The sequence below is a fragment of the Bufo bufo genome, chromosome 6, assembly GCF_905171765.1.
Source record: "Bufo bufo chromosome 6, aBufBuf1.1, whole genome shotgun sequence".
NCBI classification, from domain to species: domain Eukaryota; kingdom Metazoa; phylum Chordata; class Amphibia; order Anura; family Bufonidae; genus Bufo; species Bufo bufo.
This window is the reverse complement of record NC_053394.1, coordinates 313,633,531-313,657,117: the sequence shown is the minus strand read 5'-3', so window position 1 is coordinate 313,657,117 and position 23,587 is coordinate 313,633,531. Positions and strand designations below refer to the sequence as shown.

General features: G+C 44.4%; 1 protein-coding gene and 1 long non-coding RNA gene across 4 annotated transcripts in view; one reads left to right on the top strand and one right to left on the bottom strand.

Moving 5' to 3' along the window:
• The window catches only part of STAT3 (signal transducer and activator of transcription 3), a 111,183-nt gene that overhangs the window by 49,727 nt on the left and 37,869 nt on the right, over window positions 1–23,587 (top strand). For all 3 annotated transcript variants that reach the window (XM_040434719.1, XM_040434718.1, XM_040434716.1), the window contains exons 2-4: window positions 15,792–15,935; window positions 18,746–18,890; window positions 21,770–21,868. In XM_040434719.1, coding sequence (XP_040290653.1) covers window positions 15,808–15,935; window positions 18,746–18,890; window positions 21,770–21,868 — 372 coding nt within the window. In that variant the 5' untranslated portion in view covers window positions 15,792–15,807. The remainder of the gene's footprint in view (window positions 1–15,791; window positions 15,936–18,745; window positions 18,891–21,769; window positions 21,869–23,587) is intronic.
• LOC121003131 lies at window positions 1,396–23,501 on the bottom strand. Its single transcript, XR_005779426.1, has 3 exons — window positions 23,379–23,501; window positions 19,461–19,468; window positions 1,396–1,407 (listed from the first exon to the last, which is right to left on the bottom strand). It is a non-coding gene; the product is annotated as an uncharacterized LOC121003131 (long non-coding RNA).

Sequence of the window (23,587 nt, the reverse complement as noted above, 5' to 3'; positions counted from 1 at the left end):
TTGTGTGCATGAGGCCAAAACGGATCTGTCCCTATTGGCTTGCATTGTAGGTCATGCCAGATCCGTTTTGCAGCGCATCCCATGACTGAAAGAAAAGCAAGCTGCGGTTAAGTAAGGGAATGCAGCCAAACTGAATGGAATGCATTTTGGAGCATTCCGTTCTGTTCAGTTATGTTTTTTTCCCCATGGACAATGAATGGGGACAAAACGGAAGCAGTATTCTCTGGTATTGAGATTTTATGGCGGTTATCAATACTGGAAAATATAAACGCAAGTGTAGAAGTAGAAAGGTTTTTAGTTTTTTTTTGTATTTGGTTATTGCCAGACCATGGCTATTATCACATGGGCAATGTTTTCGTGTCTCTTCCATGTCTGTATTTCCGTTCCACAAAAAGATAGCACGTCTTATACATACCTGCAAAATGAGGACCAGCGACCATTTTAAATCAATAGGTCTGCAAAAAAAGCCAAATGCAACATGAATTTCACACAGATGTAATCTATATCCTGCAGATTCACGTTTTACCGATCGCAAAATACATATGGTCGTGTGGGCTTAACGGTTTATGTCACCAGATTTAACCCTATTAAGCTAGCTGACATTAGCTACTTTTATCTATGCCCCCGTTACGCCAAAAATTTAACTTTTTAATATGCTAATTCGTTTCTAGGAGCAGGGGGGTCGTTGTTCCTGCTCCTAGAGGCTCCATTCTCCCACCTTTGTCGTCTCCCTCCAAGTTATGATTGACGGGGCCAGGCAGCGCTCGCATCTGCCTGCCAGCCCTGTGCTCTGGTGAAATCTCGCTCCGTTCAGCATTCTGCGCAGGCGTGGTGAGGGAAATACGCTCGCAGGCTGCCAGCTTCCTCACCGCCACTGCACCGAATACTGAACGGCGCGAGATTTCATCCAGTAAAACAGCTAGAGCAGTGCTAAAGCCCGCCCATCAGAGCTGGTGAAGTCAGCGAACACAAGCTGGGCGAAAGTTTCCGCCAGGCAGTGTGTTATTGTAAATAAAAGATCGCTTGCCCTGTGCGATTTAGCACAGAGCAAGGGAGCGCATTGGAGCATGAGATGCTCCGATGCTAGCATCAGGGGGGCTGCCTGTGTGAAAATAAGGGTATGTCCGGGTTCAGCTCTGAACCCGGACAACCCCTTTAACTCTGCAGTTACAGATCTGGTGGTCGCCCATCTATGTGGGTTTACTGGTGCGAATATATGTGAATCTCTAGAAAGAAAAGAAAAATCTGGCAAAAGTAAGGCCCCTTTCACATGAGCGAATTTTCAGCGCGGGTGCAATGCGTGACATGAACGCATAGCACCCGCACTGAATCCTTACCTTTCATGCAACAGTTCTGTGTTGCGTAAAAAATGCAGCATGTTCTATATTCTGTGTTTTTCAGGCAGCCCTGGCTAGGGTTGGACGATATCAAAAATATTCCCACGATAACGATATTAAGAAATTTATCGCGATAACGATATATATCGCGATAAATGCCCATTTAGAAGAAAAAAACACTTGGGGCCACAAGGAGACGTTATACTGTATGGGGGCAGCCACAAGGAGACGTTATACTGTATGGGGGCAGCTACAAGGAGATGTTATACTGTATGGGGGCAGCCACAAGGAGACGTTACACTGTATGGGGGGCAGCCACAAGGAGACGTTACACTGTATGGGGGCAGCCACAAGGAGACGTTACACTGTATGGGGGCAGACACAAGGAGACGTTACACTGTATGGGGGCAGACACAAGGAGACGTTACACTGTATGGGGGCAGACACAAGGAGACGTTACACTGTATGGGGGCAGCCACAAGGAGACGTTACACTGTATGGGGGCAGCCACAAGGAGACGTTACACTGTATGGGGGCAGCCACAAGGAGACGTTACACTGTATGGGGGCAGCCACAAGGAGACGTTACACTGTATGGGGGCAGACGGGCAGTTCCCCAGCCTCTCCCTCTCATCAGCCCCCTCTGGTAACCCCCCCCCCCCCCCCTAGTATTAATCATTGGTGGCAGTGGCCACAAGGTCCCCCTCCCCATCATTGGTGTCAGTGCCCCTTCCCCCCAGTATTAATCATTGCTGGCAGTGGCCACAGGGTCCCCCTCCCATCATTGGTGGCAGTGGGCCCCCCCTCCCCAGTATTAATCATTGGAGGCCACAGGGTCATCCCCCCCATCATTGGTGGCAGTGGGCCCCCCTCCTCTCTCCCTCCCCAGTATTAATCATTGGAGGCCACAGGGTCGTCGTCCTCCTCCTCCCCCCATCATTGGTGGCAGTTTGCAGTTCCGATCGGAGTCCCAGCAGTGTAATGCTGGGGCTCCGATCGGTTACCATGGTAGCCAGGACGCTACTGGAGCCCTGGCTGCCATGGTATGTTAGTGAGCAGCATTATACTCACGTGCGTCATGGCCGCCGGGCGCTCCTTCTTCTGTCTGTGCGGCGCATTGCTAAGGCTTATAGCATTAGCAATGCGCCGCACAGACCTATGAGAAGAAGGAGCGCCCGGCGGCCACGACGCACGTGAGTATAATGCTGCTCACTAACATACCATGGCAGCCAGGGCTCCAGTAGCGTCCTGGCTACCATGGTAACCGATCGGAGCCCCAGCATTACACTGCTGGGACTCCGATCGGAACTGAAAACTGCCACCAATGATGGGGGGAGGAGGAGGACAACGACCCTGTGGCCTCCAATGATTAATACTGGGGAGGGAGGGAGGAGGGGGGCACTGCCCACATTCCCGGCACCCGACCTCTGAGAGGACGCTGTGATCACCTGAGGGGTTAATTGCGCAGATCACAGCGTCCTATCAGAGGTCGGGTGCAGGAAATGCGAGTCACAGAATTTCTTCCCTCCCCCACGCCGGCCGAACTGCTGAGAGAGCCACCGCAAGCGGCCAGCAGGTATCGGGGACATTTGCACGAGTAGAAGTACTCTGCAAATGTCCCGTATCGGTTCATGCTGGGGCGGGCGGCCGCAGATTTAGAAGCGGTCAGCGCACATGACCGCTTCTATGACGTCACGAAATACCGCGGTATTTACGAAACGGCGATATCGCCATATCGCCGTTTTTTTAATACCGCGGTATATCGTGATACCGGTATATCGCTCAACCCTAGCCCTGGCCCAATAGAAGTGAATGGGGCTTCAGTGAAAAACGCATTGCATCCGCAAGCAAGTGCAGATGAAATGCAAAACACATTGCACCCGCGCGGAAAAAAACAACTTAACGCAATCGCAGACAAAACTGACTAAACTTTGGAAAATGGTGCAAGTTTTACTGAACGCACGTTGAACGCATCCAGAGCCAATCCGTCATGCTCGTGTGAAAGAGGCCTAAGCGGTCATTGCACAACGCACTGTTAAGTTCAGTGAGCAGAGGCTGACCTGCAGATAAAGCATATGTATTACTGGGCATGAACTGGCACCACAGCAGTGTGAGCCGGCAGAGTAATGGCTTTACCAGGCAGCTATAGGCTAGAGGTGTAATGAAATGCGCAGTACACATGAAGAACAAAACTCTCATTGTGTCATGAAACCCCTTGGCAGTACGAAGAGGCTCGGAAGGTAGGAGCATATGTGGAAGTCAATGAGTGGCACTCTGGTCCATATTAGTGGAGCTAGGTCCAGGAAAAAGTTCTGCAAAGGGGTTGACTCAGTTTATTGTCGCCTAGTACTGCTGGGTTTTATCACCTACTGCAGTGTGCTGTTCGTGGGGCCAAATTAAAGGGGAATTCCAGCACAACAAGTGTTCCCATAGTCTCATAATAGAAGTTATATTCGCCAATCCACTGCTGTTGCCATTCCAACAGTGTCAGGGTCACGTCTGCTGCCCAATTCTTGCTCCTTTCTCTGCCTGGCAGGGATTGCCTCTTAGCCAATAATTGGGTTATTGCTGCAGTCAGTAATTAGTATTCACAAGCACTTTCTGCCGTGCTGCCACTGGGTGTTGCCAGGTGCTGATTAACCCTTTAGGGACCGGGCTCATTTTCACTTTAAGGACCAGGCAAATTTTTGCAAATCTGACCAGTGTCACTTTAAAACACTTTTACTTATCCAGGCCATTCTGAGTGTTTTTTCGTCACATATTGTACTTCATGACACTGGTAAAATGGAGTAAAAAAAAATAATTTTTATTTATAAAAAAAATACAAAATTTACCCAAAATTTCCATTTCTCTACTTTTATAAAAGATAGTAATACCTCCAAAAAGTTATTTTACATTCCCCATATGTCTACTCCATGTTTGGATCATTTTGGGAATGACATATTATTTTTTGGGGACGTTACAAGGCTTAGAAGTTTAGAAGCAAATCTTGAAATTTTTCAGAAATTTGTAAAAACCCACTTTTTAACCACTTCAGCCCCCAGTGCTTAAACACCCTGAAAGACCAGGCCACTTTTTACACTTCTGACCTACACTACTTTCACCGTTTATTGCTCGGTCATGCAACTTACCACCCAAATGAATTTTACCTCCTTTTCTTCTCACTAATAGAGCTTTCATTTGGTGGTATTTCATTGCTGCTGACATTTTTACTTTTTTTGTTATTAATCGAAATTTAACGATTTTTTTGCAAAAAAATGACATTTTTCACTTTCAGTTGTAAAATTTTGCAAAAAAAACGAGATCCATATAGAAATTTTGCTCTAAATTTATAGTTCTACATGTCTTTGATAAAAAAAAAATGTTTGGGTAAAAAAAAAATGGTTTGGGTAAAAGTTATAGCGTTTACAAACTATGGTACAAAAATGTGAATTTCCGCTTTTTGAAGCAGCTCTGACTTTCTGAGCACCTGTCATGTTTCCTGAGGTTCTACAATGGCCAGACAGTACAAACACCCCACAAATGACCCCATTTCGGAAAGTACACACCCTAAGGTATTCGCTGATGGGCATAGTGAGCTCATAGAACTTTTTATTTTTTGTCACAAGTTAGCGGAAAATGATGATTTTTTTTTTTTTTTTTTTTTTTTCTTACAAAGTCTCATATTCCACTAACTTGTGACAAAAAATAAAAACTTCTATGAACTCACTATGCCCATCACGAAATACCTTGGGGTCTCTTCTTTCCAAAATGGGGTCACTTGTGGGGTAGTTATACTGCCCTGGCATTCTAGGGGCCCAAATGTGTGGTAAGGAGTTTGAAATCAAATTCTGAAAAAAATGACCTGTCAAATCCGAAAGGTGCTCTTTGGAATATGGGCCCCTTTGCCCACCTAGGCTGCAAAAAAGTGTCACACATCTGGTATCTCCGTACTCAGGAGAAGGTGGGGAATGTGTTTTGGGGTGTCATTTTATATATACCCATGATGGGTGAGAGAAATATCTTGGCAAAAGACAACTTTTCCCATTTTTTTATACAAAGTTGGCATTTGACCAAGATATTTATCTCACCCAGCATGGGTATATATAAAATGACACCCCAAAACACATTCCCCACCTTCTCCTGAGTACGGAGATACCAGATGTGTGACACTTTTTTGCAGCCTAGGTGGGCAAAGGGGCCCATATTCCAAAGAGCACCTTTCGGATTTGACAGGTCATTTTTTTCAGAATTTGATTTCAAACTCCTTACCACACATTTGGGCCCCTAGAATGCCAGGGCAGTATAACTACCCCACAAGTGACCCCATTTTGGAAAGAAGACACCCCAAGGTATTCCGTGAGGGGCATGGCGAGTTCCTAGAATTTTTTATTTTTTGTCACAAGTTAGTGGAAAATGATGATTTTTTTTTTTTTTCTTACAAAGTCTCATATTCCACTAACTTGTGACAAAAAATAAAAACTTCCATGAACTCACTATGCCCATCAGCGAATACCTTGGGGTCTCTTCTTTCCAAAATGGGGTCACTTGTGGGGTAGTTATACTGCCCTGGCATTCTAGGGGCCCAAATGTGTGGTAAGGAGTTTGAAATCAAATTCAGTAAAAAATGACCTATGAAATCCAAAAGGTGCTCTTTGGAATGTGGGCCCCTTTGCCCACCTAGGCTGCAAAAAAGTGTCACACATCTGGTATCCCCGTACTCAGGAGAAGTTGAGGAATGTGTTTTGGGGTGTCTTTTTACATATACCCATGCTGGGTGAGATAAATATCTTGGTCAAAAGCCAACTTTGTATAAAAAAATGGGAAAAGTTGTCTTTTGCCAAGATATTTCTCTCACCCAGCATGGGTATATGTAAAATGACACCCCAAAACACATTCCCCACCTTCTCCTGAGTACGGAGATACCAGATGTGTGACACTTTTTTGCAGCCTAGGTGGGCAAAGGGGCCCATATTCCAAAGAGCACCTTTCGGATTTGACAGGTCATTTTTTTCAGAATTTGATTTCAAACTCCTTACCACACATTTGGGCCCCTAGAATGCCAGGGCAGTATAACTACCCCACAAGTGACCCCATTTTGGAAAGAAGAGACCCCAAGGTATTCGCTGATGGGCATAGTGAGTTCATGGAAATTTTTATTTTTTGTCACAAGTTAGTGGAATATGAGACTTTGTATGAAAAAAAAAAAAAAAAAAAAAATCATCATTTTCCACTAACTTGTGACAAAAAATAAAAAATTCTAGGAACTTGCCATGCCCCTCACGGAATACCTTGGGATGTCTTCTTTCCAAAATGGGGTCACTTGTGGGGTAGTTATACTGCCCTGGCATTTTCCAGGGGCCCTAATGTCTGGTAAGTAGGTAAATGACCTGTGAAATCCGAAAGGTGCTCTTTGGAATGTGGGCCCCTTTGCCCACCTAGGCTGCAAAAAAGTGTCACACATCTGGTATCTCCGTACTCAGGAGAAGGTGGGGAATGTGTTTTGGGGTGTCATTTTACATATACCCATGCTGGGTGAGAGAAATATCTTGGCAAAAGACAACTTTTCCCATTTTTTTTATACAAAGTTGGCATTTGACCAAGATATTTATCTCACCCAGCATGGGTATATGTAAAATGACACCCCAAAACATATTCCCCAACTTCTGCTGAATATGGAGATACCACATGTGTGACACTTTTTTGCAGCCTAGGTGGGCAAAGGTGCCCAAATTCCTTTTAGGAGGGCATTTTTAGACATTTGGATACCAGACTTCTTCTCACGCTTTGGGGCCCCTAAAATGCCAGGGCAGTATAAATACCCCACATGTGACCCCATTTTGGAAAGAAGACACCCCAAGGTATTCAATGAGGGGCATGGCGAGTTCATTGAAAAAAAAATTTTTGGCACAAGTTAGCGGAAATAGATTTTTTTGATTTTGTTCTCACAAAGTCTCCCTTTCCGCTAACTTGGGACAAAAATTTCAATCTTTCATGGACTCAATATGCCCCTCAGCGAATACCTTGGGGTGTCTTCTTTCCAAAATGGTGTTATTTGTGGGGTGTTTGTACTGCCCTGGCATTTGAGGGTCTCCGCAATCATTACATGTATGGCCAGCATTAGGAGTTTCTGCTATTCTCCTTATATTGAGCATACGGGTAATGAGATTTTTTTTTTCCGTTCAGCCTCTGGGCTGAAAGAAAAAAATGAACGGCACAGATTTCTTCATTCGCATCGATCAATGTGGATGAAAAAATCTCTGCCAAAAAAAGAAAAAGGAGGGGAAAGGCGTCTGCCAGGACATAGGAGCTCCGCCCAACATCCATACCCACTTCAGCTCGTATGCCCTGGCAAACCAGATTTCTCCATTCACATCAATCGATGTGGATGAATAAATCATTGCCGGGATTTTTTTTTTTATATATACAAAGTGTTTGCCAAAGTATATGAACACCGCCACCTCCTCAGCTCATATGCCTCGGCAAACGTATCTTTTACTGCAGAGGAGAAATCTCGTCTTGCAGCGCCGCATACACCGACTTGCGTGTAATCTGACAGCAGCGCAATGCTTCTGTCCGAATGCACATCAGTGCTGCAGCTAGTCGATCGGTTGGTCCACCTGAAAGGTAAAAAAAACAAAACAAAAAAGAAAAAACCAGGCCGCAAAGCAATAACTTTATTAACTGTTGAACAGAACATAGAAACTTTTTTTAAACTTTTTTAACTGAACATTTAACTTTTTTACTTACCGGTATTTTTTTTTTTGTTTCGTTTTTTTTACCTTTTATAGAACAAACCTCTCCTTCCCCATGGGACAATGTGCAAAGCACAAATCGCCCAAAGATGTGGCGAAGTACGTTATGCACTTTATCCCAGGTGAAAGGAGAGGTTTGCAGCAGCTGTGAGTGAATGGGCCCTAATAGCCCTGTGTGCCTGTCCTGGTGAGATGTGATCCCTATGCTAGGTGTACCTGTGTGTGGTACTTCCGGAAACACTCTCCATAGCATAGGGCAGGGTGGTCAGCACAGTCAGGACAGAAATAGCGGGTGTCATGCCTTATTCCACTCCTGCTACAGACACGACATCTTTTTCGGGGTGACGGTTGGGTTGAGGTACCAGAAACGACACTGGGGAAATGTCGCTCGTGTAGACGGCTAACTACACTGGTGGATGGGGCCACAGAACCTCCTGGGTAAAGGAGGTTCTCGATGATCTCTTCCTGGAATTTGAGGAAGGATCCTGTTCTCCCAGCCTTACTGTAGAGAACAAAACTATTGTAGAGCGCCAATTGAATTAAATATACAGACACCTTCTTATACCAGCGTCTGGTTCTGCGGGAAACTAAATACGGAGACAACATCTGGTCATTGAAGTCCACCCCTCCCATGAGCGCATTATAGTCGTGGACACAGAGGGGCTTTTCAATGACACGGGTTGCTCGCTCAATTTGGATTGTCGTGTCTGCGTGAATGGAGGAGAGCATGTAAACGTCACGCTTGTCTCTCCATTTCACCGCGAGCAGTTCTTCGTTACACAAGGCAGCCCTCTGCCCCCTTGCAAGACGGGTGGTTACAAGCCGTTGGGGGAAGCCCACGCGACTAGTTCGCGCGGTGCCACAGGCGCAAATCCGTTCTAGAAACAAATGCCTAAAGAGGGCCACACTTGTGTAGAAATTGTCCACATAAAGATGGTACCCCTTGCCGAATAAGGGTGACACCAAGTCCCAGACTGTCTTCCCACTGCTCCCCAGGTAGTCAGGGCAACCGACCGGCTCCAGGGTCTGATCTTTTCCCTCATAGATCCGAAATTTGTGGGTATAGCCTGTGGCCCTTTCACAGAGCTTATACAATTTGACCCCATACCGGGCACGCTTGCTTGGGATGTATTGTTTGAAGCCAAGGCGCCCGGTAAAATGTATTAGGGACTCGTCTACGCAGATGTTTTGCTCAGGGGTATACAAATCTGCAAATTTCAGGTTGAAATGGTCTATGAGGGGCCGAATTTTGTGGAGCCGGTCAAAAGCAGGGTGGCCTCTGGGACGGGAGGTGGTATTGTCGCTAAAATGCAGAAAACGTAGGATGGTCTCAAATCGTGTCCTGGACATAGCAGCAGAGAACATGGGCATGTGATGAATTGGGTGCGTTGACCAATATGACCGCAATTCATGCTTTTTTGTCAGGCCCATGTTGAGGAGAAGGCCCAAAAAAATTTTAATTTCGGAAACTTGGACTGGTTTCCACCGGAAAGGCTGGGCATAATAGCTTCCCGGGTTAGCGGTTATAAATTGTGTGGCATACTGGTTGGTCTCTGCCACGACTAAGTCCAAGAGCTCCGCAGTCAAGAACAGCTCAAAAAATCCCAGGGCCGAACCGATTTGAGCCGTCTCAACCCGAACTCCAGACTGGGCGGTGAAAGGGGGAACTACTGGTGCGGCTGAAGTTGGTGACTGCCAATCAGGATTTGCCAGCACCTCAGGGACTCTAGGGGCTCTACGGGCCCGTCTTTGCGGTGGCTGCGACGGGGTAACTATTGCACGTGCCACCGTACCAGCTTCAACTGCCCTTCTGGTGCTCGCTACTTCACCATGTTGTACGGCAGTGCTGGTACTAGGTCCAGGAAGGGCTGCGCTGCTGGTGTATGCCTCACCACGTGATCCGGCAGCGACAGCCCCACTCTGCTGCTCTTGAAGCGGATCCTGCGTAACCTGTGGTCTAGCGACATGGGGCCGGGTACGCCTGGTGCTGCCAGGGACCTCCACCTCCTCGTCCGAACTTTGGGTCAGAGAGCCACTGCTTTCCACAGGTTCATATTCTGACCCGCTAGATTCGTCAGATGAGGGTTCCCACTCCTCATCCGACTGGGTCAGAATCCTGTAGGCCTCTTCAGAAGAATACCCCCTGTTTGACATTTTGGACTACTAAATTTAGGGGTATTCCCTGAGACTACCCAAGAAAAAAAGCAAACCTGTCTTACAAAGGGGAGGCTAGCGAAGTACCGGAGGCCGCTGCGTTTGATAAAAAATATCAAAACTGATTTTTTTATCGCCGCAGTGCGTGTAAAATGAATGTGCAGTGATCAAAAAATATATATTTTTTGTCACTGCGGTGGGGCGGGCGTGGGTGAACGCACGTGTGGGCGACCGATCAGGCCTGATCGGGCAAACACTGCGTTTTGGGTGGAGGGCGAGCTAAGGTGACACTAATACTATTATAGATCTGACCGTGATCAGTTTTGATCACTTACAGATACTATAAAAGTACAAATGCTGATTAGCGATACGCTAAACAGCGAATAAAAGTGACTGCGGTGGGGTGGGCGCTAACTGACGCTAACTACCTAACCAAGGGGCCTAAACTATCCCTAAAACCTAACAGCCAATACCAGTGAAAAAAAAAAAGTGACAGTTTACACTGATCACTTTTTTTCCTTTCACTAGTGATTGACAGGGGCGATCAAAGGGGTGATCAAAGGGTTAATTGGGGTGCAGGTGGGTGATCTGGGGCTAAGGTGTAGTGTTGGTGCTACTCACAGTTCAGTCTGCTCCTGTGCTGGATCCAACCGACGAAAAGGACCAGCACAGGAGCAGACAAGCCATATAACAGATCATATTTACTAATATGATCTGTTATATGACTTTGGATTGGATTTTTTGAAAATCGCCAGCCTGCCAGCCAATGATCGTTGCTGGCAGGCTGGTGACGAAATACTTCTTTTAATTTTGCCGACCCGCGATGCGCATGCGCGGGCCGGCTTGAGCGAAATCTCGCGTCTCGCGAGATGACGCGTATATGCGTGACTCTGCGCAGCGCTGCCACCTCCGGAACGCAATCCTGCGTTAGGCGGTCCGGAGGTGGTTAAGGACCAGTTCAGGTATGAAGTCACTTTGTGAGGCTTACATAATAAAAACCACCCAAAAATGACCCCATTCTAGAAACTACACCCCTCAAGGTATACAAAACTGATTTTACATACGTTGTTAACCCTTTAGGTGTTCCACAGGAGTTGCTGGCAAATAAAGAGAAAATGTCCGAATTTCTATATTTTTATTTTTTTGGGCAAATTTTCCATTTTAATCCATTTTTTCCAGTATCAAAGCAAGGGTTAACAGCCAAACAAAACTCTATATTTATTGCCCTGATTCTTCAGAAACACCCCATATGTGGCCGTAAACTACTGTACGGGCACATGGTATTGCGTAGAGGGAAAGGTGTGCGCCGTGTGGTTTTTGGAAGGCAGATTTTGCTGGACTGGTTTATTTACACCATGTCCCATTTGAAGCCCCCCTGATGCACCCCAAGAGTAGAAACTCCATAAAAGTGACCCGATTTTGGAAACTACAGGATAAGGTGGCAGTTTTGTTGGGACTATTTTTAGGGTACATATGATTTTTGGTTGCTCTATATTACATTTTTGTGAGGCAAGGTTACCAAAAATAGAAATTCTGAAATTTCATCTCCATTTGCCATAAACTGTTGAACACCTAAAGGGTTAATAAAGTTTGTAAAATCTGTTTTGAATACCTTGAGGGGTGTGGTTTCTTAGATGGGGTCACTTTTATGGAGTTTCTACTCTAGGGGTGCTTCAGGGGTTCTTCAAATGGGACAGACTAGATGGGCCAAATGGTTCTTATCTGCCGACACATTCTATGTTTCTATGCCATGGTGCCCAAAAAAAAGGCCATCAAAATCTGCCTTACAGAAACCATACGGCGTTCCTTTCCTTCTGCGCCCTGCCGTTTGGTCATACAGCAGTTTACGACCACATATGGGGTGTTTCTGTAAACTGCAGAATCATGGTAATAAATATTACGTTTTGTTTGGCTGTTAACCCTTGCTTTGTTGCTGGAAAAAACGGTTTAAAATGGAAAATTTGCCCAAAAAATAGCTGTTTTGGCACAGTTTTTATTTGATTTTTTTGACCGTGTTCATCTGAGGGGTTAGGTCATGGGGTATTTTTATAGAGCAGATTCTTACGGACACGGCGATACATAATATGTCTACTTTTTTAATTTATTTTAGTTTTACAAACGAATTTTAAAAAAAATTGTTTTTCGTGTCTCAAGTCTGAGAGGCATAGCTTGTTTTTTGTTTTTTTTCAATTGTCAGTGGCTAAATGGAATTAAAATTGGGGAAGGGGATTATAAATTTAGTACTCCATGGAAGTGTGCTACTCCCTGAAGCAACCAATTATGCAGAGGCCCGGATGATCGGGACACGTGTCGCACTGAGTGGTGGTGTACTTCCGTATCCCCCTCCTGTGACACACTCTGCACCTTTTTTGGGTCTGTTCAATACGGGAATCTCTCCCCTCGTACACACAAAACTTGTAAGTGTACCTTGTGGTACTGTCATAAAGTTTGTACAGCTTCACGCCATACCTCGCCTGCTTAGAGGGAACATACTGGCGAAAATGAGTCTCCCCTTGAAAGCAATGAGAGACTCATCAACCGCGACCTCCCTTCCAGGTACATAGGCCTCCAAAAATTTGCCCTCAAAGTTATTGATGACCGGCCTGATGTTGTACAGGCGGTCATAGGCAGGATCACTTTGGGGGGGACATGCTGCATTATGTGCTTAATTCAGGCATTTCCGGATGGCCTCAAACCGGGTACGTGTCATGGCTGTACTGTAAAGTGGGGTCTGGTAGAGGACGTCCCCACTCCAGTAATGCCTGACACAGTTTTTTTTTTTTTTTTTGACTAGGCCTATGTGCAGCACGAGGCCCCAAAACGTCCTCATCTCGGCTGCACTGACCGGAGTCCACTCACCGTCCCTAGGCAAAATAATCATATTCAGAGAAGCCCACTGTGGGAATCTGGATTCCTGGTTGACTAACAAAATCGGGAATCGCAGGCTCAAAATGCTCTGGGGTACACCATGCAAGTTCACTGGTAGGGGGCTCCGGTGGACTTAACTGGTGGGCCGGAAAACTAGTACGAGCCCCAGAGCTTCTCGTACTATTGTGGGCCACATGGTCCCTAGCATGGCAGTCCCTTTGTTCCGTCGTCTTGGGGGCTCATCATCTCTAGATGATGATGAGGAGGACGCGGATGACAAAAGGAAAGTAGGGTCATCCTCGTCCTCACTGGGGCTCTCTGAGTCGGAGGCAAGCTGGGCGTATGCCTCCTCGTCCGAGAACATCCGGCAGGCCATAGGGGAGTGTGTGTGCGTGGAAATCTTTATTTAGTGTGCATGTGTGTGGGGGCACGGGTGTTCGCAGACTTTGCCCTAAAACTAATAGAATTTTTTTTTTTTAAAGGCCAAAAAAACTTCTTTTTTTTTTTTTTTAAACTCTCTGATCAGCGGTGGAGTGTGCAATGCGCTAACAGTGGCCAGACGCTAAGGCCTCTTTCACACGACTATTTTATTATATTTTTTCATTTAGGGCCGTTTTTTCACGTTCCTTTGAAAGATAGAACATGTCCTATTATTGCCCGCAAATCACGTTCCGTGGCTCCATTCAAGTCAATGGGTCCGCAAAAAAAACGGAACACATACGGAAATGCTTCCGTATCCGTTCCGTTTTTTGCGGAACCATCTTTTGAAAATGTTATGCCCAGCCCAATTTTTTCTATGTAATTACTGTATGCCATATGGAAAAACGGAAAGGAGATAGGGAACCGAAACTGAAAAACGGATCCGGAAAAAATGGCCTTCAAAACATTGAAAAAGCCATATGGTAGTGTGAAAGAGGCCTAAGAGTGCCAGCCACAGTCAGCGTACGCAGAAAAAAAAAACTAGAACCAAACAAGAAAGAGGCCTTTCTTATGATGCCATAATCGAGGGCATGCAAGAAAAACAACTATATAAACCTAAAGTGTTGTCCAACAAATGGATGCCCAGTGTATTAAAAAAATATATATTTTATTTCATAGTAAAAAACAATGCATAATAATTGGGATAATAAGGATAACAAAAAGGAGAGATTTGAAAAGTCAGGAGAAAAACTCTGGATGCCGCAGTCCCCCGGCCGGTGTCTCTGTAACCCACCAAAAGATGGAGCACATGTCCTGTGTGTATAAAGTATGGAGTATGGTGATTCACAGAAAAAAGAGGGTTATATGGTGTTCAAACCACTGGAAAAGTAATTAACTGTGATCATCACCTAAGTGCATAGCCGCAGGATGAGACCCAAGCGCTGGATCCTAAGCTTACACAGTTAAGAGCATAGACACAAAATCATACCCTAATGGGATACTCGAGATATAAGAATAAATGAGACCCCATGGACCAGACCTTCATGAGGGCTGTAAGCAAAACTCATCCGTGGATATCTGATGGAAAATCGCAACATACCGTGAGACATGATGGAGGGCAGAGACAACAGGCACAGGACAGGCAAAAGACCAGGTCTTTTGCCTGTCCTGTGCCTGTTGTCTCTGCCCTCCATGTCTCACAGTATGTGGGATTGGTTCCAAGAAATGCAACAGATAGCTAGGATGGAGGAGATTTCGTTGGAGGCGTCTGATTTGTCTGCTAAATATAGCAAGATTTGGGCATGTTGGGTTAATGCAGTAGAATCCCCGGACTTCCTATCTCTTCTAGCGATATGAGATAGGCAGACTTTTGTTTCAGGTTGTGTCGAAAACACCATACTGTGAATCTCCCTTGGTGATGGAGGTATATTGTTCCCTCACCCCCTCCCTTTACCTCCCTCCTCTCCCTCCACCTGTCTTTTCTGTTCTCCCCTCCCTCTTTCTGGTCTTTCTTTCTATTCTGTTTTTAGTTTTTCCTTTCCCTTTTTTATCTTTATTTTATTTACTTTATTTATTATTATTATTATTTTTTATCTTTATTATTTTTGATCTTTACCAGTGTTCTGATGTCAAACTGATTATTAGTTTGTGACAGGATCTAATAGTATTAGCATTGTCATGCACTTTATCGGTATATTTTATGTTAGACTGTCATAGATCAGAATTGTCATAATCTAATGCGATGCGCCTAATCAAAGGTGTTCCTTGGTTGTCTTGTATATTTTAATTTGATGAAACCATTAATAAAAATTTATTAAACATAAAAGAATTCTGATATCTCTGACTTTTTAGTCTATCCAGACTGTCTATTACTCTGTAATTCCTCTAGCGCCGTTCTATGGAAACAGTAGGTTTAAAGAGCACACCAAATGCTTGAAATACCGTAACTTCTTTATTAACTTCAACTTTTCTTCATGTATAACACTGCTGCCTCCGCAGCAGATAGTCCATGTACAAAACACGTGTTGAATAAAGTATCATAAAATAGCAAAAAAAAAAAAATTACTTGCTGGTTGAATAAAAGTAACTAAGTCAAAATTTGCCAGGGGTATGAATAATTATGGGCAGCACTGTATGTATACCAATGACCTAATATGTTGGTAGAGCTGAAGGGAAGGTCCCATTACTTATTGCTACATGCTCAATTGGTCTTTTTGTACGCTGACAAAATTTTGGCTCAATTTTCAAGATTTAATAACCCCCCCCCCTCTCTTTTCCAGAGCTCCGTGCTACAAGATGACGCAATGGAACCAGTTGCAACAGCTGGATACCAGATACCTGGAGCAGCTGCACCAGCTGTACAGCGACAGCTTTCCTATGGAGCTGCGCCAGTTCCTCGCACCATGGATTGAGAGCCAAGATTGGTAAGATGGTGAGATTTGAGGTAGCAGCTAAAGACACACTTTCATTACCGGTCACTTATAATGCTAGCAGAATTGAAGGAAAATTTGTGAAAATAAAGCAGTTTTGTTACTGAAAGGGGTTGTCTCACTTCAGCAAATGGCATTTATCTTGAGCCAATGTTAATACAAATATCACTATCAATCCTTTTTAGACCCTTGGCACCCTCTGACACTTTGCCCGAATCCCCTCAGGACGCCAGTTTATCTGGTGAAACATGCTGGGGGGCCGTGTTTGAGCAGTTTTTAAGCAGGGTGTGCATATGGATTCTTTTGAAGAAATCTAATGAGAACTACAGTGACACTATAGTGTAGGCCTAGCTACTAGGGAGCAGGTGGTCAGCGCGCCGCTACCAGCTACCTGGTAATAGCTGGAGATATAGAATACCCTGGAAAAAATATATACAAAAGACAAGGAAATCTATACAAACCATGTGACACAGCTCATAGTTTTAATTATATTTATTTATTTGATTTTTTTTACACTTTTAATATGTACATATTAAATGTTACGTTTTAATAATTGGCATATGAAACAAATAGGGCACTCATGGGTCCTAAGGACCGTTTGTGAATAATATCATGTTAATACAAGGCACTTACTAATGTATTGTGATTGTCCATATTGCCTCCGTTGTTGGCTTAATTCAGTTTTCCATCACATTATACACTGCTCTTTTCCATGGTTACGACCACCCTGCAATTTAGCAGCAGTGGTGGTCGTGCTTACACACTTTTGGGAAAAAGTGCCGACCATTGGCCAGGACAATGGGAGTGCAAGTAGGCCTGCTCCTCTTTCTGTAGTGGGCACACTGCGCAAATGCTGCTGGATGGTAGATTGGTCGTAACCATGGTAATGATTAGATTATAATGTGATGGGAAAAATAAATCCAGCCAGCAAAGGAAGCAATATGGACAATCACATTACGTTAGTAAGTGCCTTGTATTAACTCTCTCTACATGATAAATGCCATTTTCTGAAGTACGACGGTCCCCTTTAAGTCATTTTGCATGCACATAGAATTCCCTTGTGTTCTGAGGCTTCATCACCACTCGCGATTATTGGCTTTTGAGAATAATACCAGGAACTTTGACCACTTACGTTCAAAAAGTGTTGATGTCCAATTCACGTTGCCATTTTTTTCCATAAAGAGCTCACTAAGATGCAGTAGGCTCCTGCTTTTTATGGTTTATTTCCTGGCAGCCTCTTCTCCCAAGTTGGACAAGAATGTGACCGGATATTTAGTTTTCTATTCTAGATGTCTTGTGAAAGAGACAAGGCTCATGTTACGTGAAAGCAAAGAGCAGATTTTAGCCACACAACAAGTAGTTGCTAAAGCAAAGGAAGAAAAAGCTGTCCTCTAGATTTGCAGGAGCTCTGGAGTGACTATAAAGTGAAAGTATTTGCAAACAGCTTAGTAGCTGCAGCTATTTAAAGGGGAAATTCAGACGTTGAATAATAAACCGTCTGCAGGGGTATTTGAACCTATGTATAATTCCTTTATCATTGGAAATGTCCGACACAGCGCTTATGATAGACCAACACTGAAATCTTTCCCCTGTAATGTGCGAATAAGATTTATATTCCCAGTGGCAAAAAACCTAAATTTAGCAAGTGAAAGCTTAAGGCCCCTTTACACTGCTTGATGTTTGGGCAGATTATCATTATAAAATATTTGTACTAATGCTTGTTAACGGTAATCTGCCGGTGTAAAAGTGCTGCCAACTACCCAATGAACGCTTGTTTGTTGGTTAATGGTATCGTTGGTGCAGTTGCCTAAATCATTGTTTGCTGGCAGCAGATCGTATCGTCTAAACGGCCTCTGCTGCCAGCAAACAGTGATTTCTGTATGGGGACAGGCAATGGCTTTACTGATCACTGCTCACCATACTGTGGAGGAGATCGCTGCATGGAAGGAACCTTTCCTTCCCGATAGTATTCAGCCTCATCTGTCGGTGTAAAGGGGCCGTTAGAGAGAATCTCTCCTTTCTACTCATTAATTTTTCTGCTTTTATACAATAATGGTCCTTTCACACGTCCGTAAGTGTTTTGCGGTCCGAAAATTGCAGATCTGAAAAACACTAATACAGGCCATGTGCGTTCTGCATTTTGTGGACTGCACAGAAATGCCTATTCTTATCCACGATTTCAGGCAAGAATAGGACATACTCTATCTTTTTTGCGGGGCCATGGAACTACAGATGCGGACAGCATGCATTGAAATGAATGGGTCCACACCCGTTCCTCAAAATTGCAGAATGGATGCAGACCCAGAACAATCGATGAGTGAATGGACCCTAAACTTTATTTTTCCTTTTAGTTCTTACAATAAAGAAACAAAACCAAGCACAGTATACAAAGTTAAGAGCTGGTTGCATTTGGTCATTTTTTTTCAATCCCAGTAATTTTTACTAGCCATTTCTCTGTATGTCACCCCATGTAAAAGAGGCCTTATAGACAAAAAAATTCCCTTCTGCAGCAACTGTGCCTAATAGAATGAAATTTACAGCATATTAGAAAATTATATGCTACTAACATTGGTTTGACATTTATATTTCGATTTACACAGATGCATGCAATTTTTTATGATACTCAGTTTTGAGTCAGAAAGCCCATGTCCGCCAGCTGTTGTGTAGTTACAGGTACCAGGGTGCTTTGCCTGTTAAACTTTTCTCTAGTTAGTATAACCCCTGTTCCACAGCAGCACAGCTCTAACCTGCTCATGTCTGGAAATAAACCCTTCCTCTGGTCAATTACGCTACTTATTCTGCAGGGGATTTGCTGCCAGCAAGGAATCTCATGCCACCCTGGTCTTTCACAATCTTCTGGGAGAAATAGATCAGCAGTACAGTCGCTTTCTGCAGGAGTCAAATGTCCTCTACCAGCACAACCTGAGGAGGATAAAGCAGTTTCTGCAGGTAATGAGAGTGGTGGATGGTTTCCTGTTCTAGTACCAAAGTAACCCTTTACAACCATGTCTGTGAAGGTTCTCATTTATCCAGGTCATGGTATATCTGTAAAGAATAAATCAAGGCAACTGGACGTACTGTAGATTTCTTGAAAACATTTCACTCGTTCTTCCAACGACTGTACAAGAATTCTCTGGGAATAAATATGTAACTGAATCAACATCTGGTAATTATACCCAGCATGGGGTCAGAGGTCATTATACCCAGCATGGGGTCAAAGGTGTTGATTCTATTATCCTAATTGGAGTCAGTAGGTGATAAAGACTTCCCAGAAAAGGTGTCAAGACAGCATTGTATGTGGCAGACAATAGATGTCTAACCCCCCCCCCCGCCTCTATTCAAGCTTGGCTTCTCCATTTTTGAAGACAGTCAAGTACGTGTTTTGTATAAGGAGGCCGATTGGTACAAACGAGGTGTGAAGGAGGCCATCTATGTAAAAATGGACAAGCCAAGCTTGAATAGAGGCGGGGGGGGGGGGGGTAGACATCTATCGTCTGCCACATACAATGCTGTCTTGACACCTTTTTCTGGGAAGTCTTTATCACCTACTGACTCCAATTAGGATAATAGAATCAACACCTTTGACCCCATGCTGGGTATAATGACCTCTGACCCCATGCTGGGTATAATTACCAGATGTTGATTCAGTTACATATTTATTCCCAGAGAATTCTTGTACAGTCACTCATAATTGAGAAAGTTCGTTGGAAGAACGAGTGAAACGTTTTCAAGAAATCTACAGTACGTCCAGTTGCCTTGATTTATTCTTTACAGATATACCTTTACAACCATCATCTTTTACAATTTTTTTTTTTTTGCACTTGTCACAGACCCAAATTCGGTCATACAGCCATGCTCCAGTGTCTTCAAGGGGTTATCCAGTTTATATAAAAAACACACGTCTGTCATGACCTCAGTGGCCATGTGCCATACTACTGACATCATGGATCTCATCACTAATCAATGATGTCAGCGCTGAGCACTGATTGGCTGCAGCTGTCATTGGTGTGGAATATAATAAGTGAGTGGTGTGTTTTGTTATTTTTAGTTATACAATTTGCTGTTCTTTATTTATTTAGTTAGTTTGTTTTGAGAAACTAGATAATCTTTAAAAGACTTGTCGCATCACAGGTAATACCTTTTAATATGGGAATCGTCGGCTCCAGAGGCTTTTTGATGGATGATTGAGTGCCCAGCCAGATATTTGTTGGAGTTCAGGTTTACTAAGGTTTCCACTAGATTTGTACCAGTTCCCACCACAGGTTTCCTCTGCTCCCTCCTAGTATAAAGAATAGACTAAAGTATATTTTCAGACTGTTTCACGGTTGCTTTGATTTGTTTCTTTAGGCTACTTTCACATCTGCGTTTTCCTTTGCGGTTTGGAGATCCGTAAGAGGATCTTGTTAATTTTAGAGATAATACAACCGGCTCCGTTCTGAACTGATGCAGATGGTTGTATTATCTACCGCATGGCTAAGGCTACTTTCACACTAGCGTTCGGGGCTCCGCTTGTGAGTTCCGTTTGAAGGCTCTCACAAGCGGCCCCGAACGGATCCCTCCAGCCCTAATGCATTCTGAGTGGATGCGTTCGGGTGTCCGCCTGGCCGTGCGGAGGCAAACGGATCCGTCCAGACTTACAATGTAAGTCAATGGGGACGGATCCGTTTGAAGTTGACACAGTATGGCTCAATTTTCAAACGAATCCGTCCCCCATTAACTTTCAATGTAAAGTCAAAACGGATCAGTTTGCATCAGTTCTGAACGGATCTAAGCGTTTGCATTATAGGTGCGGATCCGTCTGTGCAGATACCAGACGGATCCGCACCTAACGCAGGTGTGAAAGTAGCCTAATACAACCATCTGCATCAGTTCAGAACAGATCTGGTTTTTGCTGATCCCTTGATGAGAAAGTAGCCTTACACAGTTTTATCCACAGTAGCTGTTACTGAGTTGTATATGTATTAAACATTAGATTTTACTCATTACCCTGGCTCCTCACTGCCACCCCTTCCTCCTCCCCTCTGCTGCAATTACTTCTGCACTTTATTGCTGAACCTGAGCCAGCAACTCCTGCAGAGCCATAAATTTTCAACGTGGACAGAGGGACTGTGGAAATAACAGTGGGGAATCTGGTTCTGCTCTCATCCAAAGACGAGCTGTGCTATGCGCACCCACCTCTTTTGTTTGGCCTGGTAGCCTTAGTGTTATCCCTTTTGTATAAGCATGTACAAATTAATAAACCTTAAGGCTGGGTTCAGACCTGAGCGTCTTTGATATGCGCGTTTAACGCGCGTTTTTGACGCGCGTTTTTTATGCGCGTTTTTTGCAATAGTAAACGCGCGTTTGACGCGCGTTTGTGTGATTGACTGCAATGTCCTATGGCCACAAACGCGCTGTAAAACGCCCCAAAGAAGCTCAAGTACTTGTTTGAGCGTAGGGCGTTTTACAGCGCGTTTTTCAGCGCTGTAAAACGCTCAAGTGAGAACCAGGGCCATAGGGAAGCATTGTTTTTCATGTGTTGAGCGTTTTACAGCGCACTTGAACGCGCTGTAAAACGCTCAAGTGTGAACCCAGCCTAAATCCTTTGGCTGCACATGCGGAGATTGTAATTACAGCTGTTACAGACTTGCTTCTAGTAGTTGCATAACGTTCGTAGCAGCTATGGATTTTTTCGTCTCTGTGCAGAGAACTGCAACATTGCTTAACTAGAACTCCGGACCCCCTTCAACTTGAGTAACAGTGTCAGTCCATGAAGTTGGACCCCTATCAATCAGCACATGATTGCATATCCTAACAATATTTAATTATTGTGGAATTCGTATTTGCAGAGCCGCTACCTGGAAAAGCCAATGGAAATTGCACGTATTGTGGCCAGATGCTTGTGGGAAGAGGGGAGGCTTCTGCAGACTGCCGCCGCTGCTGCTCAGGTTTGTATTGAGGCAAGACTGTCTGTGTGGGCAGTATTGTCTGGATAGTCACTTTTCATTACACTTTCAATGCAGCAAATCAGTAACTCAAAACAATGGTGATTTCTGTTCATTTTCTCTGTCTAAATCTGACATAATAGCGATGCTGCCATAGAGACACTACTGCCATTGTCTGCACTGGAGTCCCGGACTAAAAAGAAATCTGATATAATGTGTGTGTCATCACTGCCACCCACACAGACATTTAAGAAGTACATTTGTCCATATAAGCTAAACCCCCCAAGAGAAGATTTATGGCATATCTGTTTAAAATGTAATCCACCGTAAGAGGGTAGTTTGAGTAAGGCCTCAAAAAAATATATAACATGTCCTATTCTTGTCTGTTTTGCGGACAAGAATAGGCATTTCTACAATGGGCCGCCCATTCCATTCCGCAAATTGCAGAAGGCACACAGGCGGCTTCCGTTTTTTGCAGATCCACGGTTTGCGGACCGCAAAAAAAACATACCAGTCGTGTGCATGAGGCCTTACACAGTCGCATTAAATTTAGTAAAACGCTCTCAAATGCCTCACTTGACTTTTTTTTAAAGGGGTTGTAACAGCCCGTTTCAGCAGACAAGGGGTTAAAATCCGTTTAGGCGATAAGCCCCTTTCTGAGAGACAGGCACAGCTACTGCAGGATACACCAAACTCCCGAACTGGATACAAAGTAGCACTCCAAACTGGAACCTCACGAATAGCTGCTAGCAGACGAACAGGGATCAGCTTACACTTCTGGCAATCGGTCCTCTAACAGCATACAGCGAATCCCCCCAATAACGAGACAAGGCTCCGTGTTGAGGGTCAAGCAGTGTTCTGACTGTACTTCACGTACAGCCTCTTTTATTCATAAACCACAAACATAGTACTGCCCACAGGGGTTTGAAATATAACCAATCAGTAATTTACAACACATACAATGATACAACAGCAACCAATCGTTCACGCCCCCAGAGGACCAGAATGAAGACTGTGACATAGGACAACATATCCCCACAATGCATCAGGTTGTCTGGACAGAGAGGAGGAAACCATGAAGAGCAATCCAATTATCTCTGAGGACAAAGGGAGATCGCCAATACACATGTGAGGACAACAGAACAGACATCACCATTTTAAACACACAATGGGACAATGGCACAATAGAAACACACCCGCATATTCCTCCCAAGCTGACAAGTTACACTTATTATAAATTGTTACAACTTTGTGAGTTTACATTGGCCATACATATAACTTACATTAATTCAAACAGTATAACTTTGTGACAAACCTATCCAAAATTCACTTGAATAGGTTCAGGGGTTTAAAAGTTAGTATATGGCCCATAATCCAGGGGCAAGAGGCCAGCAGCCAGTCCTCTCCAAAACTCAGTGGCGAGGTTGGTTTCGCCACAGGGGTTATCCGTGAAATGGGAATGATGACCTATCCTCAGGATCTGTGGTGAGTGCAGCTAGCTCTCTTAGCTCACCAAGCAGAGTGCCGTACGTTGTATGGAGGCGGTGTTTGGTATTGCAGCTCAGCTCCATTCACCTCAATGGGGCTGAGCTGCAACTAGGTCATGTGACCGATGTATGGTGACATCACATGGCCTTGGAAGAAGCCACGGCGCTCATTGAGTGCCCAACCTCTTCTAACAGCTGATCGGCGTGGATTCTGGGCGTGGGACCCCCGCTGATC